The 22,378-nt window shown below is 41.1% G+C and overlaps 1 protein-coding gene across 2 annotated transcripts; it reads right to left on the bottom strand.

Annotated features, from left to right (window-relative positions):
* Positions 1 to 7,796: 7,796 nt before the first annotated feature.
* On the bottom strand, positions 7,797 to 22,341 carry LOC113581350 (cystathionine beta-synthase-like). Of its 2 annotated transcripts, XM_035522256.1 has the most exons (15): positions 22,244 to 22,341; positions 18,724 to 19,074; positions 17,819 to 17,925; positions 15,970 to 16,104; positions 15,428 to 15,507; positions 15,016 to 15,220; positions 14,375 to 14,466; positions 13,918 to 14,043; positions 13,411 to 13,495; positions 11,911 to 12,016; positions 11,563 to 11,640; positions 10,854 to 10,988; positions 10,371 to 10,479; positions 9,896 to 9,980; positions 7,797 to 8,919 (listed from the first exon to the last, which is right to left on the bottom strand). In XM_035522256.1, exons 2-15 carry the CDS (start codon positions 19,065 to 19,067, stop codon positions 8,783 to 8,785), a joined length of 1,824 nt encoding a protein of 607 aa, XP_035378149.1. In that variant the 5' UTR covers positions 19,068 to 19,074; positions 22,244 to 22,341; the 3' UTR covers positions 7,797 to 8,782. The 2 variants fall into 2 exon arrangements, with proteins under 2 accessions (XP_035378149.1, XP_035378152.1); XM_035522259.1 differs by lacking the exons at positions 7,797 to 8,919; positions 9,896 to 9,980; positions 10,371 to 10,479; positions 10,854 to 10,988 and adding an exon at positions 11,285 to 11,443.
* Positions 22,342 to 22,378: the final 37 nt, after the last annotated feature.

The raw sequence follows: 22,378 nt of genomic DNA, 5'->3' as shown, positions 1-22,378 counted from the left end.
CCTGCGAAACCTCCGTATCCGGCTGGGATTCGGACACGGCTGACATTCCCACCCGTTGCTTATGTCTTCAGATACCTTTGTAGTTTCAACTTTTGTAGTTTCGCAGTTTCAACGGCAAAGAGTAAATGTGCACTGGCAGTCATTACGTCTCAAGTAAGTTAAACTGATTATAACAACAAGCCGTGCTCTGGATGAGCAGTTAGGAAAATTTGGACTCTAAATGTTAAAGGAGTTATTTGCTATTCAGGTCTAGGGCAGGGCAGTATACCAGTGTTAAAGCGGTATGACACAGTGCCATCATATGGTTCTTCATAATATATTTATATAATATATTAATAAGAATATATTTCATCATATAGATGTAATGAAACAAAACAAAAGAAAAAAATGAAGTTTTAAACCATACGTTTAACGATTAGCAGCAGTTGTGGATGCAGATTATTACTTTGGTTCCATATGCTGGACAAACTGCACATGTTGAACTACCCATGAATGGGAAAATTAGTACACTTGGAATTTAGCTCCCTTTGCCGTCAGTCGCTAAACATTTATTTTGGAGACATGCACCAAAACCGTGCAGAAGATGAGTGAGGCTGAAACAGACCCTAGTGAAGGATTACTTCTAAAAAGTAAGGTTCCTTGGTCGTCTGGAATTGGTACACATTCTAAATCGTCCGATCATAGCCAGCAAACTATACTGTGAAACTTTGTATTGTTACAGTGTAATTAGCTAAACGTAGAAACACCCGCAAGTATAAGTAGGAGGTGACGAGAGTATGTGCACCAGTTATCTCCAGTAGCAGAGGCCCCTAGTTTTACGTGGCGATGTGGGATAATGCAGTTATTACCCGCGTTTCTCAGTGAATTAAGTCCTGAATGAATCTACCATGTTAGCTTACTGCCTGGCGGAGGGTAGACTAGCGCTGTTGGATTCACGCTTGAGTAGGGCCTTTGGTGCTTTTCCTAAAGATGTATCCCATATGACGCTCTGAGCCAGAATGACAAGAGTTGCGCAATACTTCTGAGCAGAACGCGGTGTTAACTAGGTTAGGAAGACGGGTTTTTATGCGTCCCCACCACTTTTTATTAATTCCAAATGAATCAGTGAAATTCTTTTAAAAACACAAAGTCATTGAATAAGATTTGTAGGCCTACTTCTCCTGAACTAGGGTACAGGTCACTCCGGAACTAGGATACGGGTCACTTCTGAACTAGGGTACGGGTCACTCCTGCTTCTGTTTGATACTGTTCAGTACTTTTGGCCTTGAGCCATTGCTTTGGAGGGATTCCAGGAAATGTTCTCAACGCGCGACCTGACATCCTCTTCTGTGTAATGCACACTGAAAACACAGATAGGAGCACAAAGGCAGGCTGTTTAATAGTGTTGTGTTAGGACTTTGGGAACGTGCTCCAGTAATATCTCCAAGCCAACAGGGAGAATACAGATGAGGTCTATTTCCCCTGAATAACATCAGTCTAACACAGTTAGTCTCCACCTGCACTGAAAGGAAAACTCCTGATAATGCTTTTGCGTCAGCAACTTTTGAGAGCTGCTTTTGTGGTGATTCACGGCCATTAATAGGCAAGGACACTGCTGCGTGCGGACTACAATCAGCATTGTTATATTGCTGTCGTACTCTGGCTCATGACAAACACCCGTTGGAGAAGCGGGTTCCACTTATGGCCTTCTTTTATCGGCCACTCTCTTGGCTAAGTGCAGCTTGATGGCCTTTGAAGTTACCTAATTTAGCCTACTAAGTGTTTACAAAAACTTTGTTTCTGGGAACTGAAGGAGCCAGTTTTTGGCTGCAGATCAGGTTCACAAAACAGTACATTGGGAGCAGTAACTGTAACATAGTTTTATGTAAATCCTCTTTGTCTTCTTCTAGATTGCCCCTTTCTTGGCATATTGTTGGGGTGCACTGCTAAGTAGCTGAGAGTAACTCATGGAGGATAGATTAATATTAAGAACTTAAATGCTTTTAAGGAAAAACATTGTACAACTCATGAGCCCTTTGATAGTCTTGCAATTAAATCTGTGGTGAGGTCTATTAAGAGCTTCCCTGAGATTATATTGACCTTAAAGGGGGAGGTGTGTCATCAGTGAGCAAAAAGCACTTGTTTACTACAATATAATTTAAAGCCAAACGAAGGGTAATTAGAATGCAGTACCTGCTCCAGCTGCTAGCAGTTAGAGGGAGCAAAGGCTTTTCCTCTTCACTGAGCATTACAGTTTCTGCCTGAATGTTTTTTTGGCAGGCCACAGGTCATCTGTCCCATTTACATGTCCATGCTTCAGAGGGAATGGTTTGGAGTACAAACTAAACACAAAATACAAACCAAACAAGACGGCACCACAAAATATGTTTTACAAAGGTAAATGTTAAAACATAAACGCTCCCATTCCCTATACTCCGAAACAGATGCGCGCGCGCACACACACACACACACACACACACACACATACACACACACACACACACAATATCCCTCTGCACCTGTACGGTGGCAATGACGTTAGTAAAAATGCAAAGGAGGATTATTGACTGCATCACCTGTTTTCCATTCTTCATGCCATGCCCCCCAAGTTCCTGCACACTGCTCTTATGTTGTCCTTCCCCTCGCTTCCCCATGTAACACCACATCTCCCTTCTACTCACACCTCGGACCACCTCCATCAGTAAATGGTCTCGGTCACCACTTTAACTAACTGCCTTTACTTTTTTTGGGGGGGGGGGGGGGGGGGGTTCTTTCTCTGTTTCTCTCTGTACAGAAAAGTATGTTATCAACCCCTTCAGTTTACTTCTCTCTCTCTCGCTCTCGCTCATCCTCTGTCTTGCTCTCTCTATCTCCCCCTGTCTTTTTACATTGGCGTGGCTTTGTTTTTACAGATTTTCTGACTCTTCCCCCACTCTCCTTGTTTCTCATCGATAACCCATACGTTATCATCTGGAGCTCCGGCTGATGTAGGAGAGGACGGAGACTTGAGAGGTAGGGGAAGGGGGCACGGCTAGTGTGGTGGGAGGGGAAAGGAGGAGAGGTGCGGGACTAGTGCAGCGGGAAGTTGTGCCTGTGATTTATGGCTTTCATAGCAATGACGCAAAACACTCAAAACTAAAACCATTTTTACCTCGGCCTCTAACCTTGCCCAAATGCACACGCACACAAACCGTGTCTTCTGCAGTTTGAAGCGTATGCTCTGCCTGCTGCTTCCTCCTGCCTCAGCGAATCTTGCTAGTTGTTACAGGACTTTCTCTGGCAAACTCCAGCCTTTTTCCCTCGGGTACTAAATTTGTAGGAAACGCCTCAACACTGCAGGGAGAGAGTCTTCCTATTTTCAAAGCAAAGGTAGATGTATATGCATTAGGACGTGACCTTTCTGTGCATGAGAGAGAGAGGTGCATATGGAAGCAACCCTTGTAACCTGTCCTGTGAAGATGGCTGAGTGAAAGAGTCAGTCAGTCAGAGTGTGTGTATGTGTGTGTGTGTGTATATGTGTGTGCATTAATGAAGATGAGGTATATCTTGGGTTCTGATCTACCATGGGGAACTAAGCCTACAGGTACATGGATTAATAATTCTCATACACAACAGATTGCATGCACAAGATCCTATAGTAGACCCATATGTCTGTCCAGGGTTCTGCACACCACCAGGCTGTCCTCTCTGCTGCAAGTTTGGCCTGCTCTGCTCTCTCTCACTTCCATTCTCCTTTGCTTTTATATTCCATGTAATCTTTTCCTCCTCTCTCTCAGTGGCCCTCATCCTTGTTTGACGCAGCTGTCTGTTTCGTCCTGGCTCAGACCAGCCTTTCTCAGCAGATCTAAAGGTGATGTCTTCTTATTCAGGTCAGTAGTCTCTGGCGATTGCAGCATCGGAACCCCATGGCCAATTCTCCCATGTCAATCCAGTAGCCTGACTTTTCACTTTTCTAAAGGACATATTCACAGACAGCCAACTCACTGGATAATCATAGCAAATGGCATGTTAAAGAGATTTTAGAAGGGTGAAAAAAATAGTTGTGGGCGCACAAAGCCTTATGTTCAACGCAGTTTAGCTTTCTGAAGCCAGCCGGCACCCTGATCTCAAAACTATAGCCGACAACGGCATTGCAAAACTCTTCCCCCAGAATGTGCAGGGTGAGGGCCTTGAGCGCTTACTGTGAGGGCACAGTGACTGCTGCCTCGTGCTAACAGGACACCACATGTTCTTTGCGATATTGCGCCTGTTATATGAGAATGCAGTTACCAAGTCTTAGATCCCACTGTGTTGACAGGCAAAGCCACAGCAAGTGTTTCGAATTAGGGCAACTTTACTGTGGCCGAGAGCCATGTTTGCACTGGGTCGTGTGATATTGTGCCTTGAGATGCTTAGAGGTCATGTGGAGGTGGCAATTGTGAAAACCAGTGTACAATAAAGTGAAAACATGAATATTATGCTATGTCATATAAACCATTGACATGGCCTCAATCTGTCAAAGCTGGTGTTGTGTTAATGGTAATATGCATATGTAATAGGCTTCAGTCAAGACCGTTTTGTATCCAAGCTTACAAAAGGGTGAAATTCTTACGTAGGGGAAATGTAATTTATGCTAGTGACAACCTTTAACAGACTTAGATAGTGATCTTTAATATGAATTGTCATTTAATTAACTTTTGCTCACCCACTAAATACATTTCTGCACAAATGACACCATAGCGACGGGGCTGATGCACTAAGTAATATGTACATGCAAGACAAGTTAGCTTTTATCAACTGTGCGTATGCATGTGTGTGTATAGATCGACCTGGTAAAAAGTCTTCCATATGTAAATGTAATTGGTGGCTTCCATTGTGTCCCTGCTCTTCCCTTATGTCCCTATGTCCCTGACCTGCCATTGTGCTCCTGTATCTCTGCTCTTTTGAATAGCATTTAGTTGCACAACACTACACTGTATTGCACTAATCTGACTAATGATGCATTCTTCTGCTGCATGGCAGAACCTATTTTGCATTATATGGTGTAATTTTTTTTGCATTCTAGCAGGTGTCAGTGAAACCAGCACAGATATCCTCAGAGTTAAACAATCTGTCTATGTGGCAGACCCAGCCTTTTTAATCTGGGAGTTTGGGTCAGTCTCTTTTTCACTGTCTGTCTGTCTGTGTGTCTCTCTCTCTCTGTCTCTGAGGCACCATCACCTTCCACTCAAATCATTCTCAGATCTGTCTTTGCTCCATTCTAACTCCTCTCTAGCAGCAGCGAGAAGCTCCTCACACCTCAGGAATGTGGATGTAGACCTACTAAGCCTGTGTGTACTATAATTCAACCTTAACTGATCCAGAAAATATATGGCAAATATATATTTTTCCGACACCTCAAAGGTAAGCAATGAATAAGACAAAAATAAAACTCAAATGTTGCAAAAATCATAGATTGGGGCAATTTCTAGACCAATTTCCACTTGTGCAAACAGAATTAAATAATAATTTAAATAATAATGTAATGTAATAAATAATAATGTTCCACCATTTCACTGCGAGTTATACTGTGTATGACTATGTATGTGACGAATAAACCAAACTTGAACTAATTTCCTGTTCATCATTCTGGCAAGATCGCATACATTCTACTTTGAAATCATGTAACTGCACTCGCATAAATAAAGATATTCCCCTTTGGAGGTTCCTTGGAACCTCGGAACCAGTCATATTTCAGCATTCTGCTCAGAGGCCATACTCATGATAAAATGGATAATGTTCCTGGATAGGAACAAAGCAGGGATTTCCCATAACACACAGGAGCCTGGGGCCAGGAAGCTCAAAGGAAGAACAGATGATGTTCCCGAAGATCAGGCGGGCAGAGTGGGAGGAGCACCATCCATGCGAGCTGGACAGCTTCCAAAACAACATGTACACACACACACACACACACACACATATATATATATATATATATATATATATATATATATATATATATATATATATATATATATATATATATATATATATACACATTCCTATTACATAATTTAATTCCTTCCTCCTGACCTGCTTATGATCACTCCATCTGTCTGCCATCAAAAGGTTTCTTTTCTCGAGGCTATTGCATGTGTGTTTTTGTGAGTGTGTGAGGGAGGGTAAGTAATCATATTGCAGAGCCATATATATGTTTGTAGCATTTCAGGCCAGGGAGGAAACATGCCAGTACCAACTCTAAACACACTAGTCTACAATCTCCATTGAGCTTTTAATGCACTGAGACTACAGTCCCCAGTGGCCATAAACATTAGCTCTCACTGGCACTGGAGCTGCATACTGGACAAACCACCCTGCCAAACATGAACACCAGTGTCCTGCAGCAGCACAAAGTTTGATTACCATACATGAGCATACACGATGGCCATACCTGACCATACAATTCAACTCGTAGCCTGTACTGTGAATCTGGGTGAAGGCAATAGGGAATATCTCAGTGTGACCCTACACCAGGTCATCGGAGGCTGTATTCAAAATGTAAGTTTGGTGTACCTTCCACAGGATAACGTCTTATATATTTCAGGTTAGAACCGTTCCCAGTTCTAAAAGGTACATTATTTACATTTGAGTTCTCCTGAATAATTTGTATGACTTCTGCACTAATTTCTAATCACACCATTAAAAAGCTGCAACTTCTTGTCTTAAACCTAGCCTTAAACCTGTATGAAAGTCTCTATCGTTCTTTCCCACTGTAAGGACAAACCTACAAAAGAGGGGGAATCATTGCTTGGAGTGAGCTAGAATATGCTACGTTATGAGCTACATTAAATTTCGCATGGGGGCTACACACTTCATTAGAAAATCAGATAAGCCAAATACGGTGTCACTGAAATGCACATATAATAAATTTTCTTTTGGATTTCATTAAATATTTTTTTTGAGAGAACACTATCCAGAAAACAAATTATTGGTGCATTGCAAGTGGTCTATTTGTCTTCCAAGCACCTGTGATTATCCCAGCATAAGGGCGAGATAAGGGGTTTGCTCTGAAAAATCTTATAAAACCCCTTTCCGGAAAGGTGAATCACACTTTTGAAAGCATCCAAGCCATTTATATCTTTCACACAAATAAAACCCAATCAATACTATTCAATAAGATGTAATGGAATAAAAACAATTTTCCTGTTTTTTTGTTTTGTTTTGTTTTTCTGGTTGGGGGCGTGCACTGGCTGGTAGACTTTCACCACTGAGGGATAGGGCGAAGTATTGGTGCTACATGTCCCTCCACGCGGACGTCTTTCAGAGGCATTCACCACAGTGAGAAAATTCATAAAATGGCTTGCGAATCACAGGCAAGTTGCCTGCGCAAGTGATCAAAGAAACCTACTTTTTCTTTTCCTTTTTCCGTTAATAAAAGCATTGCATAAGCGCTAGTAGTATGCCGATGTCGGGGGAGCTGGTTAACGTTGCGTCATTATTGCTGATTTGTGCATGACAGTCCCGCGTTTTGACATACTCGTGTCGCATTCTCCTCCTTGGAAGGCATATGACGAAAATGTCTGACAAAAACTCTGTGAATGTTTACGTAAAGACCATGGAGGTCTACTGATGACCTATCAGGCTTTTGAAGGGTTGTCCGATTTCGCAGGGGATGATTTCAAACATTTGTAACTCAGTTCCATGGGCCAAGTGGAAACTCAAAAAGAGGTTGGGGCAAAGTTAAATAGGGGAATGAGCATTATTCCAGTGTTATTGTGACCTAGGACTCTGAATATGAAGTGAATGTGTTTAGCGCCCTCCAGTGGCAAAAGCATAAAACATGAATCTGTACTCGGGGAGGGGGGGGGGGAAAAGATTTTATTTAAAACAGCAAATTCATTACAGCATTCAACATATTCTCCAAAAAAAGAAAGAAATCATTTGAAGTAAACAAGGTTCACAGTAAAGACATCCTGATATTGAGGCATGTAGCCTTATGAACTTGTAGACTTCCTGAATTAACAGTCCTTTGGAAGGATCACCTCCACTCTTACATTCAGTTTAAAATTTACCAAAGAAAGCACAATCAAATGAAGAGTAAGTACAGAAAGAGGGGGGGAAATTTTTGCTTGCTTGGGGACTAGACAATAGGACATGATCAAAAGCCAAACCCCAGTTATTTACACTTGTCCACATAAACACCCGTTTTCAATGTCAGAAAAAAATTAATTCAAACGAAGTTTGGTTGGATGCCGTTTGCTTTTCCATACATACCCGTGTTTCACCCATTACTGACCTTAATTCAAAATTTACCTCAAGCAGATGAAATCAAGAGGCGCTAAAAATCTAAGAATAGACGTCTAATCACCTTGTCACAAGGGGGCAGTATAGCCCTACATGAATGCGAAATCATATACGAAAATGGTCATTCTCGAAAGCACAGGAAAGAAAATGGGAATATTCAATTTAACAACGTAATAAGCCCAAAATAAAGCTTACTTCTGTATCATTTAATATATATACACACATCTCAAAAAATGTAATGACAAATCTGCATAGCTTTATTTCACTTAAAATAAAGCCACAAAACCCTTCATGGATAAAATAAGCATAATCACTGTAGAAATGCAGTTTGTATAATGAAATACAAATCATGTCCTCTACTGATCTGGGCTCTGTTCAAGGTGTAGTCATTAAATGTGGGTTGGTGGGAGCAACAAAAACAAAAAAACAAGCATTTATGAAACTAAAAGTATTTGCTTCCACTATCCTTTTCCTAGAATTCTATGCATCTTTGCAAAAACTGTACTGTGTTATGATTTTGGTGCGTTTTGTGTGAAAGCCACTACAGGTCATCAGGGAGCGAGCACTCGGACATCGTACGCCCTCTTCGCTCACGACTGGTCACGTAATTTAGGAGGTCAATGGCTGTCACAATGCCAAATACCATCTGCTTCAGAACAGAAGACCCATTGGTCATGTCTATTGATATTAGAGAGATGGAGATAGAGATGGAGATGGAGAAATAACATTTTTTTTACTGTTCAGTCTGCACATACACATCACAATTCAGTTCCAAAACCCACAAGGAGGCCATCAAAAAGTGTTCTGTTTCAGAACAGCATGCAGGACTAAGGGGCCCTGTCATGGCACACACAAACAGTGTGTACAGATTTTGGCAGGCAAGAGTGGTGGACCATGATGCAACAGGTATGAAGGCGATAAGATGAAGCAAAGTTTGTGACCATGGTTCCAGTAACATCTATTGTGACCTTGGGCAATACGCCACGCCTACACTTGGTTGTTGCCAAGGAACTTGTTGCCAAGGTCACAGAAGAGAACACAGCAGGTTTTTGCAAAAAGCACCAAAAAGGTCCACTCGGATGCAAGTTACCCCATAGTACCCCACACTCTAAGTGTCTTTTCACAGAAAACCCTCTGTCACAGGAAAGCAAAGCTATATGTGTGGTTTATGGAAGTTATGCATCACATTCATTTATTAGGCATCTATATGCAACTAAAAAAGATTGAATTATGCCGACCTGCAAGATTTCCCTGGCAGGCTAGCAGAACATGAGCAGGTAAGCTAACGCAGCAGAAGCAGTGTGAAGGAGACAGTAGCTGGTTTTGTTGAACAACTGACAGGGTCATCCCCTTTATGACTGCATTATGGTGGTGTGGCTGTTTCAGGTGTTGAAAAGTAGCAAAGCAATTCATACAACTACCAAATCAATCATTCAACAATTAACTAATAATATGTGTGTGTGTCATATATATATATATAAACCAAACACTGCCTGGATCCTGTGCACTGTGGAAAGCTTTGGCATGGCAGTTAGCTAGCAAAATCAACACCAACAAGGAGCAAAATGAGCATGCACGTACAAAATGAGTATGCACGTAGTGTCTTGGCCAACAAGACACTAAAAGCAGAGACATGGGGCACGGGGTTACTCACACTGGATTTGATCGTGCACCACCAGGGCGAAGTGGTCTGTCTCCAGGATGCGGGAGAGTTTGCCAAAATTATCTGTTAGATGAACCTGCGTGTATACACACAAGTGCAGAGTGATGTTTCAGGTGGAAGGGAGTTTGGCCTCAGCTGGACCGCAGAGCAAAGATCTACACTCTGATAAAACGGTTATCACTCTGCACAATGAAAATTTTGCCTTAAGTTTGCTTTTAAATCAATCAGTTTCAGAAAGAACAGAATGTTCGCCAGAGTTCACTACCCCTACATGCTAGGGCAATTAACCTTTTAGCTGCTTTGCCATCTCTCCTGAGTGGGTGTGTATGGCTGTATATGCAATATCTGGTGAGCTTTGGTGTGTTGATTTTGTGGAATGTAAAACTTATTTGTCTACCAAGCAATGACCTTTTTAACCAAATTAACCAATCAGGTGCAAATCTATAGGAGTGTTCATGCAGATTACCTGTTTGAACTGCTTGTAAAGTACTTTGACAACAGGGTCCGAAGGGCTCACTTTACCAGCAAGCACAGAGGAGAGCATGTTGCCCAGTGTGACCATACCCAGAATCACCCTAGAGAGAGAGAGAGAGAGAGAGAGAGAGAGAGAGAGAGAGAGAGAGAGAGAGAGAGAGAGAGAGAGAGCTGACTAACACCAATTTATTAAGTAGAAGGAGACCTGGATTTTTACATATATATTTAAACGGATGCCGATAACTAATCGTAGCTTGAATGTTGTCCAATTTTTTAAATTTTTTGTTGTTCTGAAAACATTAAAAAAAAGTTAAACTAAAATAAAAGTATGGACTCAAACTGACTCCCAGATTTGATTTAAAGTAGTCTTGAGATCATTTATGTTCCTACCCATGCTAGATGACCTTAAGTGACCCTCAAACACAGCTTTATTGTGTACCAGGTGAGCAGGTACTTGTGTTTTTGGATAGCATACCCAGCCTCGTCAACCACAGGGGCCTGGTCAAAAGCCTTCTCCTTTAGGATCCGAATGGTGTTCTTAATAGTGACAGAGGGCAGAACAGTCAGGGGAGCAGACAGGTGCAGCTCCTGAAGAGTCAAATTCCACCACCTAATATATGAGAGAGAGAGAGAGAGAGAGAGAGAGAGAGAGAGAGAGAGAGAGAGAGAGAGAGAGAGAGAGAGAGAGAGCGAGCGAGCATGTGTGAGTCAGTGTATTAGATCAAATCTCACACATTAGGGATGGTGAACTGCAGGAGGAGGAGCTCTTCATTCTCAGGCCTACACCCATGTGCAGTTGAAGTGCCTCTATGTTTAGAGTCAACTTTCTTGCCAACAGGGTGCTTACAGAGTGACAGCTCCGTGACTATCTGGACTATGTGAGTGTGAAGCCCTCAGTGCTGGTCCTGCACCCCACCTGATTCATCTTATCAGCAGATCATGGCCTTTGTGTGCAAAGTTAAATAACTATGCACCATTTTTGTCATGGTCCCCAGAGCCATGGTCCCCAGAGCCCCAGACCAGGCACATACTCATTCGATCTTGGATCAGTTCAGTGTTTTTAATCTAAAAAAAAAAAAAAATCAGACTATAGAAAGTTTGATAAAGACTACACCACATGTTTTATGTTATCCTTGTCCACATTGGCATGAGTGCATGTGTGCGTGTGTGCGTGTCTGTCTTACCATGGTTTGTTCCCCATCAAATCCTCTTCTCTGAGGAAGCCTTTTTCACACATCCACTTGTCACTGAGAAATTTAGACCTGGGAGAGATTGTCTTCATAAGTGATTTCATCAAAAACACAGTTTAAAAACACAATTATTGCCACCATAAAAAGAATATAAAAAGCTACATTGCTGTATTTTTATGTTATGTTTTTTTTTTCTTTTTGTATATCTTAAATGTAGGTTTGTCTTAAAGCCAAGACTGCATGAGTAAGAGGTTTCTTGGAGCCCTGAGGAAAGGGCCGGATTGGGTTACCCAGCCGACGGGGGGGAAGGGCATGGGCATAGAGGGATCAGAGACGGCTCACATGTAGTTGCGGATAGAATCTGGCAGGATGACCACACAGCGCTGACCTTCCTTTAACTCAGCCGCCACCTTCACTGCAGCTGCCATAGCAGAGCCAGAGCTACCACCTGCACACACACAGTATTTAAATACTTCAGTTGGACTAATATGCAAGATAAAATACTCATAAACATAATCCAAATACCAGAGTCATTATGTAGTTCAAACACCATCCCACAGCAAGTCATCCCAGATGGATACAAATAGTGTCTTCTCTTTAAGGCATAACATTGACTTCAAGGCATAACATTGATCCAACAAAACCACCAAACGATTTCCAAAAACACAACATGTTTAATAAGCAATATGATCCATGTTGTGAAGAGTACCAAGGAGGCCAATTATATTTTTTAAGTAAAATCCATAATTGGGTGTTAATTGTAAACCTAACTGCTTGTTCATTAGTTTAGTAAGACAGTGTACAATAGTGAGTGGTCCACAAACATGTGGGTGAGCTTCTCAGGCGGTTGTAGGTCAGTCCAGTGTTGACCTAATAGATTTCGATCAATTACATGTGCCATGTCTACATCTTCTGATGTTCAGTTTCTAGTGAGGCTCCCTTATTAAAAATGTCCACCTCCACATGTACGTTTGGATCCGTAATCAGTGTGTCAGTGATCTCCACTGCATCAGCGTTCCTCTAGCTCAGCTGTATCCGAGTACTGCTGCAGAGGTTGTGCAAGTCAGGCCAGTCTGAGCATGCTCCAAACCTTGCCATCTGCAAGTCCAGTTTACCATTGAGCTTCTTACTAAATCCCAGACAGCTAGCCTCCTCTGGCACTGGCAGAGGGATTTTACAGATTTTAAGAGCCAGAAGAGGTGATGCACAGGCTAGCTCTCAAACTGCAGGAGCAGCATTATTTAGCATGCACACAATTGGTTCATCCTGGATGCTGGGTAAATCCATTTATCATCTGGAACACCTAATCCTCCTCCTTTTTTACTATGAAAAAGTATGTCTACTGTTGAACATGTGTTAAGTCCCACCCAGTTTCTAACCAAATGTACAGTTTTATTATTCATTCAGGAATATGAATATCAGCAAAAATATACTGAATTTTGGCAAACAATTTCCCAAACAGCCTGAAATTTTATATGATTGTGGGTAGTGGAGATTAACTGGTCCTGTCCATCCTAATAGAATAGACTGCAGATCTCCCTCACCTGCTCTTCATGGTCTCCTGTTAAATTTATCCAATGTAGTAGTAGTACATTTCATTCCTCCATAAACACACAGGCAGCTTATCAGCTTTCAACTTATACCACATTTACACATTTCAGTGTAGTCATGCATACACTGATTGAAATATATGCATATGTGCATTGTCCATATTTTACGTCATTGTGCTTTGCTAAGCCTATACCTAAATCTATCCATAACCTCAATAACCAAAAGGAAATACAGGGATTTCTGCACACACTCACAAATTTAAGGAAGGACAAGCTACAGACAAGTACGCACCACACAGCAAGCCCTCGTCTCGGATCAGCATGCGTGACATGGCGAAGGATTCGTCATCATTGGACTTGTACCAGCCGTCCACCACCTGACAACGGGTACAGGTGTAAGCCTGGGATAGCATCTAGCTTAGCATATATTACTCAGTTGCTCATTAAATAATAACTGTAACCCAAATGACTATTACACTAGTAATTAAATAAAGGCATTCAGTTCCACATACCACAGTACATAATCAGCCCCCACTAAAAGTGTAAACAAAAGGTCTCTTCAGATGGCCTTATGGAATAGGAGGCTTGATAAACAGTTTTAATACAATGGGAATTTATCAGGCCTTGGAGGGTAAAGGTACTGCACCAGGGTCAGCTACTCCCATGTCTCAAGTACATTCATTTGATTTTGCAGGGCAAAGACAGACCCAAGATCAGAACTGAAGTTTCAAACACGTATTTGTGCATACATACCCACACCCCAAAAAACAAACACGACTTCTTGATGGTTTGCACTCACAGATCTGTCTAGTACAGTGGGGATGAAGTCATAGCCAATGCCTTCCACTTCATACTGGGTCTTATCCGTCTTATTCAGCTCCTCTGGTTCAGCCAGAATTGATCCCTCAGGGTCCACGCCAATAATCTATGAGATGCACGCACGCACCAGACACACCCACAGAGATGCACACAGACACATGACCATAAAAAAAAGAAGCTATATACAAAAGAAAATCAACTCACAATTACTAGCCTCATATGTTACTGACATCACAGCAATCTTGAGACAAAACAATGACCCAGTAATAAACCAAGACAATAAAACAGTAACCCAGGTGATCATATTAACGATATTACAATGATGAGGACATGGTGTTTGAACTAAGTGAGTTTAAATGGAGAGAGTAGACCAATACTAGATCACAGCTGATAATACTGGCAATACGGCGATTCTGATGCACAGGTCTGAGCCCCACCTTGATGTTGGGACATTTCTCCTTCAACTTGCGGGCAATACCAGTGATGGTGCCCCCTGTACCAGCTCCTGCCACCACCATGTCTATTTTACCTGCAGGAGCAGTGACATGATGAAGAATTACAGTCAGTGGTTTTTATGACGAGGCCTATATAATATGTCAGGCTTTTTCCATTTCTAGAAATAACACGTATAATGACAGTTATGTGTGGATAGAAGAGCTCTTTGGAGTGTAACAGGTGTCAGCAGTGTTTCCAGGACATTTATCTTACTAATCTAGTACACCAGACTGTCATCTCTGCTCTCTTCGATCTGCATATTCATTAATGATTTATCGATTGAGATCAAAACTGTGAAATAGAAAGTACATCTGGACCTAGACCAGCTAGAGATAAAGGCATAGATTAGTTTTTCTAGGTCCTGCTTAGTTGAAACCTGTGGAAACCAGTCGTATTGATTTTAATTACTTTTTATAGTTGGATCATGACAATTGCTATATAAATAGCACTGCTCAAATAAAGAATATCTTGTACTGCCTCATCTCAATTATAATGGAAGAAAAAGGAAAATGTGTAATTATGTTTAGTAGAAGTCTGATATTTTTGGACCTTCCCATTAGCACACACAAACACAAACCACTACCATCACACTGCTCCAGGATCTCCTCAGCAGTGGTGTCATAGTGAGCCAAGGGGTTGCTGGGATTGCGGTACTGATCCAATATGTGAGCGTTGCTGATCTCATTCTTCAGCCTCCAAGCCACACCCACGTGAGACTCCGGGGAGTCAAACCGGGCAGAGGTTGGGGTCCGAACAATCTCAGCTCCGAGAGCACGGAGGATGTCCACCTAACAAACAAATTACAAAGACATTTTTTAGGAAATGCACAATTATAAATAAAACATACTTATTCCGATATGCAGAAAATACACATGTGGTTCTATCTGGTGCTTGTTCTAATGTTTAATGTGTCAACTTTTCATTTCCATCATTTAACATTAAGCCTAGTTTGCTTAATACAATGCTTCGCCTGAAAAAATCTCAACCAAACACACCTTCTCCATGCTCATTTTCTCAGGCATAACAATGATGCAGCGGTAGCCTTTTACTGCAGCAGCCAGAGCAAGACCGATACCTGAGAGCACATACACAACTTGACATCTTATAATCCATATCTTATGTGATGTGTTATATTTGAAATATATTTATACAGAACAGTGTGTAGAATAGTTTAAAGAGCATGGAATCATTTAGTGTGTTTGAAATCGCTTGGCAAACTACATGGTCTTGCTGAAATGAAACAATATTCTTCACTGTAGTGAAAGCAGTGATTTCCATAGATACAGTGTCAGATTCCTGGGGATATGCAATAGCCTTTTAAGCATGGCAATAAAAAACACCGCAAATACTCTTCATATGATCACCATAAATGATACTTACACTGTGTGTGTGTGAGAAATGGGACACACACACACACACACACACACACACACACACACACACACACACACACACACACACACACACACACACACACACACACACACACACACACACACACACACACACACACACACACACACACACACACACACACCTGTGTTTCCAGAGGTGGGTTCAATTATGGTGTCTCCTGGTTTGAGGATTCCAGCTCTCTCTGCATCTTCCACCATACGTAGACTGATACGATCCTTCACACTGCCTCCGGCATTAAAGAACTCACACTTTGCCACTGCAAACACATACACAAAACAACTAACCTAGGCATCAGGCCAGGCCATAATTAAGAATACATTTCACCCAACTCTGAATAATTTCTGCACAACTTTCACTGAATACTTCATACAATAATTATAAATACTGGGGATTTCAGTATTAGACTTTTTTTCATATGTTTTCGTATGTCATTATTTCTCCACATGCACTTTACTGTTAAGAACACTGAAAAATGGTAACAAATCTATCATTTGATTGCAATCCAACATTATTAATTAATAAAGGTTGCCACTCTTTTTATATTTCAGGACACAGCATAAGACAAATCTTTCTTAAACCACAAACTTTTTAATGAGTAAGGTCTGAGAGAATGAGGTGTATTGTAAAGCAAAATTGAATTGATCTATGGCCAGATCAAGACTGCTACAAACATGTACACGTACACAGTTACTTGGCACAGATTACAAAGTCTACGTTCATCTGAACAGAAATCCATTTCATGTGCACTTTCCAGAAACATCAAATCCTTGGTTTTTAGCTTCATTAAGCGTTTTAGAATCGTCTTTAGGATTAAGTGAAAGGGAGGCTTTAACTGAAACCTGAGCAGTCTGGCCTGTTTAGTCTGGCTCCTCACCCTCAGGGCAGGGAGAACCTGCACTGAAAACCTTTACAGCACTAGGTTACTTGCAGTCACTCCATGCAGCTCTGGACTGTTTCATAGATCTATTTAGCATTAGACTAGAGCTCTTCTTTGAGAGCACACTAGCTTTTATTTAAGCCACAAACTATTACAAAATAAATAAAAAATAAAAGTTTTAATGTATTTATTTATTTATTTTTTTAGAAAAGATTCAGGAAAAGTGTTACTTCTAAAATGTCATGGCTGAAGTTAACTGAAGTTAACTGAAACGTTTCTGAACCAAAACAGAAGGCAGAGAGATATTGAGAGTGAGAGTGCATGCGTGTGTGTATAAAACAACACAGCAAGTGCCTGTTCTAATTTTCAATGTTAGTGCAGAATGTTCTGATACAGTCTGATAATGTGTGACAACAGGCTCTCCTCCCGTCTTCAAATCTTTCCTCTGACAAGGGCATGACTACTTTCCTCCAATTACTATGTTCTTTTCATGACATTTCACCTTTACTCCATTTCGTTTGCTGCAGCAGGCTTGGGGCTCACCTGTTGGCTCAGGGACAAAATGGAAGAGCCAGAAACCTGATATCATCCTTCCAGTTAACTCTTCCACAGACAGAATGAACCTTCAACCACACATGTTTTATCCTTTTCCACTTCTTTCAGTGGGTTCCAACTTCAGTCCTGCATTGAAGTCCTCCTTTTAACTAATTACATTCTTCGACTGTAATCAGTGTAGTAAAGCAGGGCAAAAAGTTGAACTCCACACCGCTGGACGAGGCTTTAGGAAACACTCTTCCATTTCAAAACAGCCCTGATCCTCTGGTCCTGGATGGCCAGAGTCCAGCACAGTTTGGAATTTCCTTTCTCAAAAACACACCTACTAAACTTTGTAGGTAACTGATTATTTGAATACAGCCTCTATGAGAAAGGGGTAAAAACAAAACAAAACAAAAAAAAAACAAACAACACCCCCAAAAAACTGTGCTGGATTTTTACCCTCCAAGAGCTGGGCATGTATAGATATAAAAGGACAGATCTACAAGTAAAAAAAAAATCCAGACCTAGTGTAAGAAGCCAACACACTCATACTCACGGATCTCGCACTTGAGGCTGAAGGCTTTGGTGATCTGGTTGATGCGGACCATCGGGGTGTCACCGATCCTCCCCAGGATGTTTGGCAGAATATTGGGGGCTTTGGTGCTGTGGGAAGACAGAGCATGTCATGTCTGGAGAGCAATGCACACACCAAAATGAATGCATGCATAAAAATACTTTAGTAACAGTAATTTGGGGTTTATTCTATACGTATTATGATCAAGGCAAACTTTGGAGGTGACTCGACTCAAATCAGATGAACACGGAATGAACATAACCCTTGGATTCAGTGAGTAACCAACTGGCACACCTCTAAAATGTTGGCATCACCCCAAAGCAACCTGTGCAGTCTCTTGACACCATGACTTGGCAATCCTCATGGCTTAGAAGCACTTCCTTTTTCTCCAAGCACAGCACACTTGCAAAACAAGTTCCTTGGCAAGCCACCCACCTTGAATAAGCCAGCCTATCCAAATCAAGTATGCCATTAGGAGCACTGGCCTGCCCACATAGGTTACTGTGTTAGGGCTATATCCCCAAGAGGTTACCCATGGGGAAAAGTCTCAAAGTACAGGCAACATGTTCGAGGGAGGGGGATAAAGCATGCTCATTACATACTCCTCATGTTATAAATGACTGCCTGCATCAGTGAAGTAGCACATGATAAAATTTATTTCCACAGACTGCTTCAGGGGAAAAAAACAAACAAACAAAAACCCACACACACACACTAAAATCTAAAAAAACAAACAAAAACAAATTTTAAAAAGCTGACCCTCTAAAGAAGCTAATGTAAATAAACAGATTACAATCACAGGTCACACAAATAGCGAAGCAGATAAGTAAATGTTGGTGTTAGGCAGTAGGACTTTCTCTCATGTTCAGAGCTTCCCTGTCCCTCACCATTGGGAGTGCAGGTGTGGCGAGTCCACATTCAGACCACCCAGCCTCCAACTGCATCTGCTGGACAGATCCGGTCGGATCCATTTTCTCTCTGCGAGGCCCTGTGTGCCGTTTTCCCCTTGGTCATCCCGTTCACTGTTTGCGTGAGGTGACTTGTTCGCCACGCAGTGGTCCTTTTCTACCTCCGTTAGGTTATCCATCTGACAGCCATCTGTCCCGTTCAGTATGACAGCCCCTTTCAGCTCTGCATTGTCCTCCTGGTGCAGGAGCGCCACCTTCTTGGCTGCATGGGTGCAGACAGGACCCAGAGCAGCTGCATCTGTATCAGAAGGGACTGAAGGCATGGCTCACCTAATGGGAGAAAGGATCACACACACACACACACACACACACACACACACACACACACACACACACACACACACACACACACACACACACACACACACACACACACACACACACACACACACACACACACACACACACACACACACACACACACACCTAAAAGACCAAGGTACATAATCCATAATAACAGGCACTGCAACAGATTACATGCATAACAGTGCCCTTTTACAGAAAGTCCTGCAAAAAATCCCATGCCTCCTTTAAGCTTTATTTAATTTGGGGAGTTATACTGTAGATATATCTAGTCACAAACCATTGCTACTAAAGAATACCAGTCAGCAATTCTGGGGAACTGGATATAGCCACTCCCCTTCAGCAATTTACAACAGTAAACTTTTGGCATGATATGTCTGGATACAGTGCATATGTAATGCAGGCCCTTACATAATGTGTTCTGTTCAGGACAAGTCACAGAAGAGAAAGCCAAGATACCGACATCAAGCTAAGAGTGTTGGACACACCTCCTTGTCTCTGATACACAACAGAGCACCCTCACACATTCTCACTCAATCCATGTCATCATGAAAAAAATGGGTGCAACCAGAAATGTCCACGTCTCTTAGCAGCTGCTGTAGCAGATGACTGACATTACGCATTATATTAGCTTTGGGGTTTATTAAACAAAACAGTTAAAAAACCACAAACCGCCCTCTAAAGCTTCATTCCTTTTGGAATGATGCTCAAAATAGTAGAGAAATTAACAACAACAAATTATTCTTCTTAAACACCACTGCAAGTTCTAAAGTGATTTTGTTTCTATAGTCTTGTACATATCCACTCACTGAATCCTTGGTTTAGATAATAAGTTAAAGGCAAAGGAGCTTTATAGCATGGTTCACTGAGTAAATATTGATTATATTCTTGACCTCTGTTAATTTGAAGGCGGCAACATTTCGTTTCAGAAATCCAAGAGTTAAAGACTGCAAGACACATTATGGGTATTCGCCAACATTTTAATATCAGTGTCCAACAGTACACTATTTGCTAACAATGACTACCTTTTCCCCAAAATCTAATATGTAAGGCTAATAGTTTATCGGTGTTTAATTGCATATAATACAATTTTTCACATAGAACCACCCCTATTCCAGTCCCGGAGGTACTGATCTCAAAGTCTGTTTCTGAAAAATAACTAATCAGCTGAACTGAAGAAAAAAAAATGAAGTCAAACCAATTTTATTTAATTTTGTTACTGTAAGGAAGACAGACTTTTTCCATTTCTCTTTAAGCAAGGGAAACGAATACAAAACACTACACTGAGTTCATGAGCCACGTTTTAATAAATTTGTATCAAAAATAACTTTAACCAAGATCATTGGGTGCATATACATTGCATCTATAAATGTGTGGCTTTAGTTGAAACTGTTTTTAGTGAAAATAGACTAAACTGTTTTGGTTGTGCACCGGTCGTAGTAAAACATCTGCCAACAAGTCAAAAAAGTTCTGGGAGACCCGCAGCAACCCCAAAAAAGGAAACGAATAAGAAAATCAGCAAAATTAACATGAAAATAAACTGGGTGTTTTAGAGTAGAAGCCAGCTGGCTTTTTTCATTGTTCACGATGTCAACTTTTCTTGCTTCTGCAAACCTGCTTATTCCGGAAGCTAATTGAGCTTCCTTTTGGAATCACCAAGCAACCTCGTTCAGCCTATGAATTACTTAATTCCCATGTCATGTGATTTTACTGGTAATATTTACGGTCATCATACACATGGCTGTCATGAGGCTAAATGTTGCGTCTGAATGTGAAGTTATTTACACCATGTGTGTGACAAATACTGAAAAATGAGACCACTCTAGTGTGTTTGAGGGGAGGGGGGGGGTGGAGTAAACACATGTAAAACTTAAATACGCACTTCTGCCATCTCGTAATTATTGCAGGGCCATCTATTTAACCGAATGATATTTAGGAATTCCAATTCTTTTTTTTCCTTTTTTTTTTAATAACCAATCACGAGAACGCAACAGGCAGAAAGGGGTTTGGATAACGTCCCTTGTTTTATTGCATCATCATTTCCACACCATCTACCATGACGCAGATAGTTGTTCTCTGCATATCAGTTTTAGCAACAGAAACGAGAACTAACGAGTTACTTTAAGTTTTGTTTCTCAGAACAATAATGATAAATGTACTCGGTTATATTCCAAAATGGATCTCAGTATAAAATCAGAAAACTCAATAACACCTCCAGCTCTCATTCTGTGGTCGTAATACTGGGCAGCGGTGTGTGTGTATATACACACACACAGTGTAATATATATATATATATATATATATATATATATATATATATATATATATATATATATATATATATATATATATATAAAAAGCACAACAGATACATATTCCTAACAATATTGTGAAGCTTAGTAAACTTAGACCCTCTTCTGAGGGCCAGGTCAACCTATACCACTGCCTATATGATCACGCGTTTTAATCTCAATATAGACCTGTATAGGAACCCAGATATCTAACCGCACAATGCGTTTCTTTCTCAATATTATAGCTGGTTTAATATACATCAAGAGAAGTAGTTAAGAAACCCTTTTTAGCTATAAATTACCGGTTACCACATAGCTATTAACCAATATATTATAGCTAGGTTAGCGAACTCGCTATATAGGCAGGCAATCCAATTGGGTTAAACAAATCAATATGATACAGACGGTTACTCTACAACCACAATAGTATGAGAGTGTTATAGACAAACAAATTAGTAAACGTTGCTTCCTTTAGAGAACCACTAACGATTTAAAGCTGTATAGCTACTTTTCTCCCTGTCTGAACATTTGAATCGGATGATGCAATCGCTTTGTCCAAGCCCGGCAGTTTTTACGGGCAGTGATGCTGTAACTCACGGATTATTTCATCACACCAGGATGGAACCTGTATGGTGTTTAATGTAGACTACTGAACACAATCATTACTGTGAAATAATGCATGCGTTTTTGCACAAACGAACATGACAAATTATTGAAATAATCAAGCAAACTGTATGATCCAGGACATGCATTATAGTGAGACTGATGCCCAGACGCATTGACTCTACGTCTTGAATGCAGGTAAAAGTCGGGCTGTTCTTTGAGCAACACCGACACCTACTCACCTGAATGTTGAACAGAAGTGTCTGAAGCAAAACGGCGAAGTAACGACCTTCCGAAAACTGAAGCGAAAATCACTTCCCAGATGGTCGCACGATTTAAAGAACAAGACAGACGACCAATGGTAACGCGGATTGCCT

This window comes from Electrophorus electricus, chromosome 2 (assembly GCF_013358815.1).
Source record: "Electrophorus electricus isolate fEleEle1 chromosome 2, fEleEle1.pri, whole genome shotgun sequence".
NCBI classification, from domain to species: Eukaryota; Metazoa; Chordata; class Actinopteri; order Gymnotiformes; family Gymnotidae; genus Electrophorus; species Electrophorus electricus.
Note: the sequence above shows the minus strand (reverse complement) of the source record. Positions and strands in the feature narration are given on the sequence as shown.

Excerpts from the sequence above, each read along its gene's own strand:
- LOC113581350 (XM_035522256.1), bottom strand. The coding sequence starts at position 19,067 with ATGCCTTCAGTCCCTTCTGATACAGATGCAGCTGCTCTGGGTCCTGTC. Across the intron at positions 17,926-18,723 it reads CCACACCTGCACTCCCAATG|CACCAAAGCCCCCAATATTC; the intron begins GTGAGGGACAGG and ends GTCTTCCCACAG. Across the intron at positions 9,981-10,370 it reads TTTACAAGCAGTTCAAACAG|GTTCATCTAACAGATAATTT; the intron begins GTAATCTGCATG and ends GTATACACGCAG.